General features: G+C 42.0%; 1 protein-coding gene across 7 annotated transcripts in view; it reads right to left on the bottom strand.

Moving 5' to 3' along the window:
• The window catches only part of TANC2 (tetratricopeptide repeat, ankyrin repeat and coiled-coil containing 2), a 369,078-nt gene that overhangs the window by 27,264 nt on the left and 327,766 nt on the right, over window positions 1–14,048 (bottom strand). For all 7 annotated transcript variants that reach the window (XM_088829199.1, XM_055408159.2, XM_088829197.1 and 4 more), the window contains 5 exons: window positions 13,210–13,318; window positions 10,270–10,392; window positions 9,265–9,501; window positions 5,827–6,012; window positions 3,594–3,687 (listed from right to left, as the gene is read on the bottom strand). In XM_088829199.1, coding sequence (XP_088685325.1) covers window positions 3,594–3,687; window positions 5,827–6,012; window positions 9,265–9,501; window positions 10,270–10,392; window positions 13,210–13,318 — 749 coding nt within the window. The remainder of the gene's footprint in view (window positions 1–3,593; window positions 3,688–5,826; window positions 6,013–9,264; window positions 9,502–10,269; window positions 10,393–13,209; window positions 13,319–14,048) is intronic.

The following is a 14,048-nucleotide window of genomic DNA, read 5'->3' as shown; positions in this document are numbered from 1 at the left end:
CTAGATAAAGGATGATGAACGTGTGATTTAAGGGTATCTTGTTTATTTTCTGAACTTCTGCTACTTTTGGGCCATGGGATGGCTCAGGTTCTCCAGAGTTGCTAGAAGCTTTTTAATGCTGGTTTTATGTTGAGACAGAGCAGAGGACAGACCACTGAACAATCTTGTCACCTTAAGTGCTGGTCTTCTGTGTAGTTCTATAAGAAATCTGTGAAAACCCTGCAGGATGGGAGGGGGTCAGTCAGATGGTGAATGCTTGATGTAGGCAGACGCTCTTTGGAAGGACAAAAAAGCCATGAAAACAGAATATTCTAGTGACCTGCTTTTAGAAAATCTGATATGTAAAAATTACATCTCAATAAATATTTCACTCTATGCTAGGATATATTTCACTGACTCTAAGAGGCACTTTCTTCCCTCTGCATTTTAACATCTCAAAGTCAGGATGTTAGTTTAATAAAGAACTCTGTCAGTTTAATAGGCAGAGAGTTTTTCTTTTCTTTTTGGAATGGTACATAAAATAATGGCTATACAGTAATATAGTAAATGATACGAACTGTTGGAAACATCATGACCATCATATTTAAGTAAATATGTATTAATACATATTGTGTGTTGAGGCAAGGGTTGCAGATATAAAACCCTAACCAGCTGGCTGCAGGCACTTACTTTCTATATAAGAGAAACAAGATTTTGCCATTGCAGGACACACGATTCAATGGGTTATTATAAATTTTAAATGATTATGTGCTATAAGTTGGAAAGAAACATGGGTATTTAGTAAAGCCATCACTATAGATAGTGGCGCTAGTGGTAAAGAGTCTGCCTGCCAATGTAGGAGACGCAAGAGACCCTGGTTCTATCCCTGGGTTGGGAAGATCCCCGGAGAAGGGAATGGCAACCCACTGCAGTCCTCTCGCCTGTAAAATCCCATGGGCAGAGGAGCCTGGCAGGCTATAAACCATGGGGTCACGAAGGGTCAGACACGACTGAAAAAACTGAGCATAGTGCACAACAGAAAAGCAGCTGGAGCCTATTCCACATCAGTGGTGAGTTCTAGAGGCATTTCTTACACAGCAAAGACATGATTTTTCAGAAAGTTTTCTGAAGTCAAATAACTTTATAGCTCTATAAATTATACTACAAATGCATTTCATTCTAACTCATTTAAAATAACATCTTATATTCATAATGCTGAAATTAGTTCATCTAAATATCAAATTAAGCACAATACAATTCTGACCACAAACAAACTGACATGAAATTAATTTTTTATGCAATCTTGAGATATGGTACATATTAAGAAAATTAATATAACAAACTTTATTACACACTTGAATGCAGGAAATATTTTAAAGTCCTGAGGCCATGAAGTTTTACTCTAATAAGAAATTCTATCAATAAAAGTAAGTCTTCCACTTAGTTCACACCCTTTTTTGTTGTTGTTTTAGTGCAGTTTAATGAGCTTAGCAAAACTGAGGGGAAGATACAGAGATTTCCCACACACCACTGCCCCCACATTTGTACACACCCCAACTAGAGCTGTCCATTTGTTACAACTGATGAACCTACACTGATGCATCATTATCACCCCAAATTCCATCATTTGCATTAGGGCTCACTTTTGGTGTTGTGTATCCTGTGAGTGTGTGGACAAATGTATAATAACCTGTATCTACTGTTATAGTATCATATGAAGTGTTTTAACTGTCCCTCAAATCCTCTGTGTTCCACCTATTCACCCTTCCCCATTTCCCCCAACACCTAGCAACCACTGATCATTTTCCTCTCTTCATAATTTTTACAAAAGTTGTGTTTTTTTTTTTTTTTAAATTGTATGTTTTTTTACTTTTGGCAACGGATGTAGTATGGTTTAAATTTCCTTTACCAGGAAGTTATTTTTCTTGTTAAAACTCCATTTCAGGGTTAATTCCCCCCCAATAGGTCTGAGTTCACACCCTTTTTGAACATTTTGAAGGAATTCCTTCAAGGAGAGCACTAGAATATGTGTGATAGTCATCACTATGATTGCATGCTAAGCTGCTTCAGTCATGTTTGACTCTGCAACCCCATGTCGCCCGCCAGGCTCCTCTATCCATGGGATTTTCCAGGCTGAAATACTGGAGTGGATAGGCATGCCTTCCTCCAGGAGATCGTCTCGACCCAGGGACTGAACCCAAGTCTCTTATGTCTCTTGCATTGGCAGGCGATTGTTAGTCTGTAATTTCTGTCCACTGTCACCACTGGGCTGCTACTTCTGTTGCCCTCCACAGTGGTCATACATGCGTGGCTTGGAACGGGAGACTCTGGGGGGATGGCTGCGTTGTGCTGGGGAGGCTGCACTGATGGGGCCTAAACCATCATGCCCTTCCCGCAGCTCCGGGTCTCAGGACCCCACGGCCATTGTCCCCAGCCAGCCCCTTCCCCACAGTATGTCCTCTGGCTTCCCTCAGGGTGGAGCCCCAGAGACAGCAGCTGTTTCCAGCTGCACATTTTCCTTTAATCTGTCACGGGCTCTTAAGCTGCAGCTGCCTGGCATCTGCTCCCTTTGGCTCTGACAGAGGGAAGGATTGTTTGAGAAGCAAATTCCTGAGCTCTGGACCATTCCACACAGTGTTGAGGAAGCCATGAAACCCATGTAAGATTTTTGCCATTGTGGAAACATCCCAGTTCAATAGGTAATTATAAATTTGGAGTGAATTCAAGCATCTTCTTTGATTTTTAATAACATTCTGACCCAAACCAAAATGCATCCCCCTTCGTGTTTAGTAAAATATCCTCCCTAAATTGGCCATCTCAATGCTGGTCTCCTTCTCCTGGCAAATATGACACATATCTGTGGCAACACTACAGTTTTCACTGCCCTGGTTTAATAAAAACACATAAAAGGTTACTAACGTTTTTCCAGATGTTCCAGTTTAGACTTGGGGGAAAGACAACAAACATTTCCTGCAAAGGCCACAAGGAAGATGCTTCTGTTTATGGAGTAAGTACCAAGCAATATAGAAATAGCTTTGCTACAGATGGAGAGAGACTATGCAGGGCTGTACCCTACAGGGGGCAGGACCTTCATTTTGCATCCCAATACCAACTGTTCTCATGATGTATCAGTTTAATCATGTCAGGTACCACTCACTCTACCATGGTAACACTTGGTTCATTAAGCTGGAGGTGTCGACAAAAATTTAACTTCTTGGTTTCTAACTACAGGGGAAATATTTATTCCTAACTACTATAAGGATCTCTCTCATACACACACACACACACATAAAGTCCACAACTATTTTCTGTTCTGGTTTGGCACACTGGAAGGAAACTTTCAGTCTTCTAAAATATTTGGAAACAAGAGCGGGGAAAGTTTTGTTTGAAAGACTCCAGGGCTAATGGCATGGTGCATCCAAAGGGAGAGAGGACTGACAGAAGGAAATTGCTTGACTTTTTACTTTGGCTGAATTGGTCTCCAGTACAAGAGCCATAAGACAGAGAGACTGCCAAAGATCTGGCAGAGAAAACACCTGGGAGTGAGATGCAGAGTGTCTCCATACAAACACAGTACATTCATGAGAGAAGAAAGAGCTGTCCATGAGAGGTACCTGTCTCTCCCCAGAGACTGTCAAAGCTGTTGATCTGTGCTCGCTCCACCTCCTCTTCATCTTTTTCTGGAAGATCAAGTAGGTAGGAGACAATCTGAAACAAGAAGTTGTGTCAGTTCGAAGTTCAGGTGGAAAACTATACACTGATACTGTGAATCTGTGAGGTTTGGAAGATATCTGGATAACCCAGTGCCACTCTCTTGCACACCATAGAAGTCAGAACACATTGTTCTCACAAAAAAATGCAAAGCTGCCAAGATGAGCATTCATTCTACCAGGTACAGTTTACATGTCTCCTTTGAACGCAATTAACTTATATAGCATGTGTTATCACATTTGAGTTAAAAAAGCAATCCCTCTTCCTCCTAATAAAACTACCAGAAAAAAATAAAACTAACAGAAAAAAAAATCAATAAGCAAAAACCAGAAAATAAATACGGAAAAAACTGAGGGCCTGTACTTTTTCAGAGTAGAGCTATTATCTTCTTTTTTTTTTTCCCTTGGAATTACAAGGACTGTTTGGGGATAGTAAAAGGAGAATGTCTGCTAACAACAGAGGCAAGTGACAGCTCTGTTTTCAGGAAAATTTGACTATAAGGAGCGCTAAACAACCTTCCACAGATAGTAAAAGTTCCAATTTTACTTAATATTCCCTTGGGGACACATCAGGTCAGTGGAAGAGGTGGCTGTCTCACTGAAGCATCCCATGCAGTGTGAACCAGCTTGTCCTGGCCCATGAAAGCTGACTATTCAATTTTCAGTTTTGCAAGCTGGTTGTTAAACAAAGATGTTTATTAAAAACTAAATAACAGGGAGGGATTTAAAAACAATTAAATAGCAATGATGGGAATTCCCTGGTGGCCCAGTGGTTAAGACTCAGTGCTCTCATTGCCAGGGCCCAGGTTCGATCCCTGGTCCGGGAACTAAGATCCCACAAACCAAGCAGCAGAGAAAAAAAATAAAAAATGAAAGAAATTACATCATTAGGTTAAAATATAAAATCTCCTAACTTCCTAATTATTAAATTACATTTTACTATTACCTATGCTCATGAGGCTATTTATATTGACTGTGTCTGCATGGTGGCAATTTTACATAATGGTGTGCCCCTGTGCATCTCTTTGAAACTCTGTGTTCAGTGTTGGTAGCTTGATATCAGTCATGCAGGCAGTTATTTGCTGTTGTTCAGTTGCTAAATCATGTCTGACTCTTTGTGACCTCACGGACTGCAGCATGCCAGGCTTCCCTGTCCTTCACTATCTCCTGGAGTTTGCTCAAACCCTATACTCTGGAAGTTTGCAAATTCTGCAGATCAGGATTTGATTTAGTGCAAAAGCTGAAAGAGGTTCCAGTTTAATGAATATAATTTGTATGAGGGCAAAATGTAGTTTGACAGTGAATCACACACCAGATTTAAAGACAAAATTATTGGGAAAAGAGCAAATGGGTGCAGTTTCATTTATCAAACCACGGTTGAGTTGTAACCACAGGGTTGGGTATGGATATAAATTTAGCAAAAATTGACAAAAGCATTCAATTAAGAGGAGTACACAATTCATTATTATTTGGAAACTGTGTGTGACATGTTTTTTTATATCAGTAAATTTATAATAAATTTAAGTCTGTATGTACACACACACATACACCACTCCACCCCCACTCCTACTATACTCTACTCCCCTCTCCAAGGCTGGTTGTTAAACATTTCCTAGCACACTACCAATTCCACATATTGTGCCACTACATTACTTTTATTAAAATACCATCTGCACAGTGTTTAACAGTTTACAAAGCACCCTTCATATCAACCTTATAAAAAAGAATTTATTAGAAAGCCTCACTATACTGGTGGGAGACTAAGGTTCTAAGATGAGTTACGCCAATGTAGAGGAAAGTTGAGCTTCAAACCTGGTCCTTCTGATATTCCAACTCCCTATTCCACTCCGCCCACACATGTGAACAAAGGTCAAGAAATAATCACCCCCCAAGCCCAGGGTCACTGTATGTTAAACAGGAGTGGAAGATGAGAAATCAGATTAGATAATTCCCAAGGTCCTTTCCAGCATCATTCTAGGTACCTTGGCTTCTCCCTATTTCTCAGACTAATGACCAAAAAGCTACTTCATATTAACCTGGCAATTTTGTAATAACGCAACTATTTTTTCCCTGGTTTTCTTCAAGACATAGCTTGAAAAAAAAAAAACAACCCAAGCCTTACTGACTGCTTTCTTACCTCAGTGTAACCCATGCTGGCTGCAGCGATGAGGGCCTGCTGGATGGCGTGGCTCTTCTTAAACACCCCCTGCTGCTGGCCCGCCATCGTCCAGTCACACTGAATTAGAAACTTGACGACCTCCAGATGACCTCGGAGTGCGGCATGGACCAGGGCACACTGCCCATTCTTATCTAAGTGATCCACCTGCAGGAGGTGACAGAGAAACCTGTGTGATAAAGCCTGTGGCTGTCTCCCCAGTCTCGTTTCATCCACTCACTGCACAGGTCTGGGCCACGAAGATTCACCCTCTCCCTTATTCCTTGGACCACTTTCTGAGAAAATTCAGGTGATATTCTCTTACTCAGGCTAGATCTTCACTGAGCTACAACTCTGGTAGATGCTCCTCCGGGGAGACTCTCTTTGTATAACATCAGGCTTTTGTTTTCACATCAAAAGAAACCAAAAATATGCCCCAAATGACCCCAAACTCCAGCTTTGCTTTCCTGATGTACACTCTCCTTTGTCCTCAAATAGGTCTTTTCAGACTCAAATCTGAAAAGCTTATAAGCTCTACTGGCACAAAACACTGTCTTTGAAATCATGAAAGGGAAGAAAAACATCATGAAGCTTAAATTTTCTGGTGTTCCAAAGAAGCAAAGTATCTCATATGAATCACACAGTTAACCACTAAGCTCTGGCAGATGCCACTTCTCTCTTCCATTGGGAGGGTGGAATCGCGACGATTTGGCCAAAATGACTGGAGGGACTTGGAACTTAATGCTTTAGACTATGTTCCAGCAGCAGTTTTTACAGTTGTGATGTTGGTTACAGGTTTAGACTGAAAGAGGAGCCTGATTAAGAACAAGCTACCAGAAGGTCCCTAGCCACAAGTCTCAATAGATGAACAGCCTCTCCTGGCAGGTGGGCAGGGTATGTTCCAGTGCTCATTAGAGCAAGTGAAGCCTAAGTTCTGTATCTGTTTCTCTCCAGCTGTAGTTCCACCCAGCCATCCGAACAGGAAATGTTTACTGAATGCCTACTGTGTGCAAGGTGCTCTTAATCCTTTTTCTAGATGCACAAAGTGAGGCTGAGAGAGGTCAAATGACTTGTCCAAGCCCTCAAGAAAGCAAGCATCAATGTAGGCTTTGACCAGGTTGTGCTTGATGCCAAAGTTGACGATTTTGATGACTTGCCTTCTCTCTCTCATGGAAGCCAGACTGTAAGAGGTTAAAGAGCAGTAAGGAAGTGGTGGTAGCAAGTAGAGAGGACTCTTAGGACAGGTTCAGTGGATGTGGGCGGGAAGAGATGGGATAGTGGTTTCTGGTTAGGAGAGAGGAAAGTCTCTCCTTAGGGTTAGAGAAGACATTTGTACGTTTGTAGAAACTGAGAAGAAAGGTAGTGTGAATTTAGAAAAAGAATAAATGATGTTAGTGAAAGAGCAACATACTGAGATTAAAAAATATAGGTGGGAAATTCCCTGATGGTCCAGTGGTTAGGACTCCACACTTCCACTGCAGGGGTCACAGGTTCAACTCCTGGTTGGAGAACGAACATCCCAAAAGCCTTGTGGTGCAGCCTATGTGTGTGTATATATGTGTATACGTATACAGGAGGCAATAATTTTGAAAAGGAAGGTAAACATTTCCTTCTCTGAGGCAGAAGTAAAGTACAAGTTTGTAAGGATTAACAGAGTTTTGAGATAGAGGCACAGTGAGATAAACACAATCTTGGTAGTTGGAGGAGGGCAAAAGAGTTTTGACGGGGTCTCAAGAAGATCATAGATGATTTATGTATCTTCTCTGGGGAAAATGAAAAATAAATAAAACGATAGCTGAGCAACAGGAAAGACCTAGCTGAGATTAGAATATGAATTTATAGCAATAATAATAAGGCCCAGTTATCATGCTGTTTCCAGAAGTGTTTATCCAAATGACTAGGACATTATAGGTGGAACATTTCTGTGTCACAGGTAGCATTCACAGCTCAGAGATTTCACTGAGGTCCCCAGATCCCAGCTCTCAAAAGTCTTGGGAGAGAGACCCAGTTCTTCCCTGATAAGAACACTGGACATCTCAGAATGAGGTCATTTATGTTGTTGTTCAGTTGCTAAGTCATGTCTGATTCTTTGCGACCCCATGGACTGCAGCATGCCAGGCCTCCCTGTCCATCACCAACTCCTGGAGTTTGCTCAAGTTCATGTCCATTGAGTCAGTGATGCTATCCGACTATCTCATCCTCTGCCGCCCTCTTCTCCTTTTGCGTTCAATCTTTCCCAGCATCAGGGTCTTTTCCAATGAGTCGGCTCTTCGCATCAAGTGGCCAAAGTATTGGTGCTTCAGCTACAGCATCAGTCCTTCCAATGAATAGTCAGGGTTGCATATTATTTACAGTTCACGGCAAACCCACCAAAATCCTGTTTGTTTTCGGAATGGAAATAAAATGTTCCATCAAAGTCTACATTTTTGAGACCAGCATTTCTCCCTTTAAAAAAATACTTATTTTTAAAATTTTATCTTTCGCTGTGCTGGGTCCTCACTGCTGTGTGGGCTCTTCTCTAGTTGCGGCGAGAGCAGGGGCCATTCTTCAGTTGTGGTGCGTGGGCGTCTCACTGCAGTGACTTCTCTATTTGGGGCATGGGCTCTGCAGCGCACAGGCTTCAGCAGCTGCAACACACGGGCTCAGTGGTTGTGACTCCCAGGCTCTAGGGTACAAGCTCAGTAGTTGTGGCACACGGGCTTAGGGGCCCTGCAGCATGTGGGATCTCCCCAGACTGGGGAGTGAACCTGTGTCTCCTATATTGGCAGGTGGATTCTTCACCACTGAGCTACCAGGGAAGCTCCCTGGTATTTTTTTTTCTCCATCAATATTTTGAAATTGAGTTTTATCATATCAGTGGCTCTTGAGGTACTATAAAGCAAATATATTTTAAAGAAATGTTTTGAGAGAATTAAAATACAATAACAGAAACACTTTTGCGTGCTTCTGGTCAGACAGTCATCTCAGACGTCTACAGGGGTGTCTTCAAGGCTAGATGAGAGTGCCTGGTCTCTGCTCTTATGTCCACGACTAACATGAAAGGCTGAGAGTTTGCAGGCGCCGTTCAGATCAGACCTCACAGTGCAGTCTCCTTGCTCCCCGACTTCTCTTTCCTCACTCTGAGCTCAGGAGAGAATTTCTTGGTCATGAGCTAGGGACTTTTGTGGCTGCTGATAAATGCAGTTTCCTAAGTATCTCTCAAAAGTTTCAGAACTATGTCCAGAAGCAGCCTGGAACTGGCCCAGGGCAAGCATGCAAACAGTAGGATGTAATCAGAGCCAGTTCTTCCTTTGATCCGCTTCCTAATAGGATCAGATGTATATTCTACCTACACTCATGAGGCAACACAAGAGATAAGAACGAGTCTAAGACAGGAAGAAAGACACAGGGAAGGAAGAACAAGTGCTGGGCAGCCGTTACCTTGGCCCGTTTCTTGCATAGCAGCACTACGATGCTCAGGAAGCCTGCCGCTGCGGCATAGCCCAGGGGAGTCAGGCCGCTTTCAGAGGAGGCATCCACGTTGGCCCCAAACTCCAAGAGCAGGGCCACCATTTCTGTGTAACCAAGATGTGACTGGACACACAGAATTGGAGCATTATTCAAAACTTCTGTCCGGTAATTAATGTTGGCACCTCCCAAAATCAGCAGTCGGCTGACCTAGTCATAAGAAAACAAAAGGGAATGATACTCACATAAATCTCAGTTATATCCTATCAGTCATCTTAAGTCATCTGCATGCATGCATGCTGAGTTGCTTCAGTCGTGTCCAATTCTTTGTGACCCTACAGACCACAGCCCACCAGACTCCTCTGTCCATGGGATTCTCCAGGCAAGAACACTAGAGTGGGTTGCCACATATTCCCCTCCAGGGAATCTATCCGACCCAGGGATTGAATGTGCATCTTTTACATTTCCTGCTTTGGCAGGCAGGTTCTTTACCACTAGCACCACCTGGGAAGGCTTAAGTCACCTAGGACCCTTTAATAAGTGCCCAGAAACACTGAGTAACTTCTTTATTTTAAAATCTTCATTTGTTCCTTTTTTAATACCTTGCCTTTGGAAAGGCTCCTTTATACAAGCTACCCAGGAACTAGAGTTAACACTACAGTATGTACTGTAGTGCAGTCTCCACTAAGTGAACTGTTGGTCAGAAAAACTTCTACTGAAACAAAAGTGACCTAAGACTGTTTTACTCCCGAGAAGGAGCAGGACTTATTCTATAAATCAGACTCATTTTATAGAAGATCAACAGGTTTGATTTTCAATTCACAGAATAAAATGTAACAATTTAAAATATATCAAACTATTAATAAAAGGTTAATTAATAGGAGAGTCAAAGATCAATCAAATTACTCCTAAACGCCCTCTGAGTTTTATGTTTTCATAGTTAATTCTTCAATCTGCCTGTAACTTAGATGCACTTACCTTTATATTTGGCGTGTAGAGATTTCGTAAAGATGCCAACGCCATTGACAGACCTTCTGTGCTGTAGGAGATCCAGAGGCCTTGGAGGATGGAGGATGATACGCCAACTTTTTTACTCAAACCCTGAAAAAGAAACAGAGACACAGTTAAGTGATCAGCCCAGCTAAAAAGTACCCTCGGCAGTAAGTTAGGAGCCTTTAGGTTTGTGGTACTAAGAAATGAGAATAGAGTCTTGCTCTAACGACATCCGGCATAACAAAGGCAGGCCACTGAGGGGGACAGACTGGTCCTGTAGGAACAAGCTAACTGAACTGTTTCTAAATCAGCAGTCTGTGACAACAAACCTACTCAATACCTCTCTCTTCTTTTTAAAAAAATATTTATTTATTTATGGCTGGGCTGGGTCTTTGCTGCTACGAGGGCTTTCTCTAGTTGCGGCGAGCTGGGGCTACTCTCCAGTTGTGGAACTCAGGCTTCTCATTGTGGGGCCTTCTCTAGCTGCAGAGTGCGGGCACAGTTGCTCTGCATCATGTGGGATCTTCCTGGACCAGGGATAGAACCCATGTCCCCTGCACTGGCAGGCAGATTCTTAATCTGGACCACCAGGGAAGTCCATCAGGTTTATTTTTAAGGTGATGAAAATGTCCTAATAGTGGTAATAATTATATAACTGTATAAATATACCAAATATCCAGAATTACAGACTCTCAATCTTATATTTTTAAGGTAATTAATGATATCATATGCAATTCTTCATGAACAAAGATAAAATAAGGGAAATTTAAAACTAATTGGAAAGAAATATAAACTGGACTGTATGTTACTGCTGATTGATGGTTCTAAGTGGTGCTGATTATAAGCACTGAATCTGTCTTTGCCTTTTCATGACCCTCAGCTGATAGGAACAGAGAATTCTAGCAGTCTGGGAGAAGCTAACGTCGATCAGTAGGGAGCACTCTGCATGTAAAGGACCCTGAAAAGTGCAGCATTAGGAAAACCATGGTCCAAGTCCACATTCTTCAGCTTACAGTCGTGTCATCACCACACATTATACACCCTAGTATTTATGGCCTGAAACACACAGGGAGCCAGTCATATCTCAGGCGACCATGTCATCTGCAGCAAAATAAGATAATGCTGTGTCAATGACAGGAGTGTACGGTTTAAGTGCAGGTCTCCATGACAGGCTGATGGCTGCCAGGAAGGAGGGGACTGAGGCGAAGATGAAGTGGGTAAAGGGATCAGGAGGTACAAACTCCCAGTTATAAAATAAACAAGTCATAGGGATGTAAAAAAATAAGTAAACATTGTTTTCCATGTGTTGGATACAGTCACGTGAGAGCAAATGAAATTTCATATCATTTATCTGTTACATGTGGTATTTATTTTAGGGTGTAGGGCATACAGACAAGCATCAACTTCTTTGCATCTGATCCCAGGCAGAAGGTGATGTTAAAAGCTTAAATGATTAAAGTCATGATGTTTAATACTGAAGCTATTTTCCCATCTAACTGAAGGATAATCACCTCAGAAGTGGCAGGAACTTTTTGGTCCACTGGAACATGGAATAAGACACCTTGCCTATTAAAATAGTCTCACTCTGCTCCCATTACGTAAGGTCACTGGGTAAGGTCATTTGGGGTACAGTGATTTGTTAGATAGACAATTATGATTCAAATACAGGACTTGCCACTGTGGGCTTCACTTCTGTCCATCTGATAAAAAGACTGCCCCAGCTATGTGTTTATATGCTGGGGAGAATTCGTTAGGCTCTTAAAGATGCCCTTCATGCTGTTCTCTCTGAAGAGAACTGTTTTATCTTTAATAGTATCTCCTGGGGGAAGTCTAAGCCGGAGGACTACTTAAGACCCCTGAATTTCTCAGTCCAGAGGCAGCAAAAGTGGTCTAAAGAGACTGGGATTGGAGGTGGCATATGCAATAGCAAACTGCAGACTAGAAAAACCAGGAGAACAAATTTCTTCCTCAACTTCTGTGCTCTGTCCCACAGCTGCTATCTAGACTATAAACTCCTTGAGATTAGGAGATGTCTACTTTTGGTTTTTGTATCCCCAGTACAATGCCTCAGCAAGCACTGAATAAACAAACGAATGCATACGAGCGCTAACAGACAGATATGTGCCCTTGTCTGGGATCTCCATCCCAGCTGTGTGGATGCTGGGAGAGAGAAAGCCGATGCTTAAAGAGTTCTTAAAAGTTTTCAAATGACTGCGGGAAAAACTGGGATTATAATTTCAAAAGAGAATGGGGAAAGTAGTTTAAAGGAAGGTTACAGTTGGTTCTAGAGAAAGAGTTTGAAATTCACAGCACCAGGAATATTAAAATCATCATCAAGACAATTATAAGAACATGGAAAGAGTAACTGTTCTCAGAGACTTTTGAAAAACACTGTGAAAACCTATAACTAATGCTATATGACTATTCTCAGGAGATGGCAGGTCACGTGACAGTCGTTCCCAGCCTTTTTGGCACAAGGGGTGGGTTTGGGGAAGACAATTTTCCCACTGACTGGGGTGGGGAGAAAGGTTTCAAGATGATTCAAGCACATTAAATTTATTGTGCACTTTATTTCTATTATTATTATATCAGTTCTACCTCAGATCATCAGGCATTAGATCCCAGAGGTTGGGGACCTCTGATGTATGAAGTATACACGACTATATGCTTCTTACCTAAACCATTATACATGTACATTTCCTAGAAAGCCTAGCAATCCATTGAACTGGGAGATGGTAAATGTGGTTTTCTTTCCAAAGTCCTAGGGACGAACAGGCCAGTCATTTTAGGAGATGGACTAACTCTGCAACAAACTAATTTCAGAAAGCAGGGACCACATTGACATAGCGGGCAGCTTCATATACACAGTGTTAAGGAAAGCTGGCTGGAAATGAAAAGAAAAACGCCTCCAACTTCTTTAATTACCTTAAAAATGTGTGCTTTGAGGATGTGATGTCCCAGTTCAATTGTCTGCTGTCGGTTTAGTTTTCCCTCTTGGCGGGAAAACCAGAAGGCAAGTAATGTGTGACCACTCCTGCAGAGAGAGAGACTCATTTTAGGCAATTTAACGCTCCGACTCTCCTGTGGGTGGAGGACTGTTCACATCAAGCCATACCTCCAGTGAAACTCTGTCTTGTTCACCCAACTTCTTAGGGAAGGGCACCTGATCCTGGGCAAGTAATGGTACTGAAAGGTTCCGAGCTTTTCCTGGTCCTTTACCCAAATCACATGTGTGAATATCACAAAATGTCACTTCTAGTTGGCTTACACCCTTCCCACACACAGATGGCATTAAAAGATCCATTTTTATTTTCTGTCTCTGTCAACGCCTCTTATTTCACCCATGCTTTAAATGTCAGTGTTGCTTCCTCAGGATCTTGTTTTTGGTCCCAGTCTGTCCTCTGGATTAGCTCATCCATCCTTAGAGCCTTTGCCACTACCTAAATCCTGTTACCTTTTCCTTTACCTAGATGTCTCAGCTTTAGCTCAATATACATCCAACTGCCTACTGGATTTCTCTACCTAGAGGTCCAATAGTACCTTAAACTCAATGTGTCCCAAACTGCATTAAAAACCTCCTCAAGGGAAGTCTTCTCTGATCAGCCTCTACCAAGCCTCTATTTTTTCTCTTTAGCATTTTTTTTTTCTCCAGCTGAGAAGGGAGTACTCTCTCTGGTGCCACATCAGAGGCTGTATATGCCTTTAGTATAGGATCTACCACACTGTTACAAGCTCTCTCCTCTACTAGACTGTAGGCTTCCTGA

This window comes from Moschus berezovskii, chromosome 20, assembly GCF_049115385.1.
Source record: "Moschus berezovskii isolate FMDL1 chromosome 20, NW_MosBer_1.0, whole genome shotgun sequence".
In the NCBI taxonomy this organism is placed as follows: Eukaryota; Metazoa; Chordata; class Mammalia; order Artiodactyla; family Moschidae; genus Moschus; species Moschus berezovskii.
The sequence above is the reverse complement of the archived record's forward strand: the minus strand, read 5'-3'. Positions and strand labels throughout refer to the sequence as shown.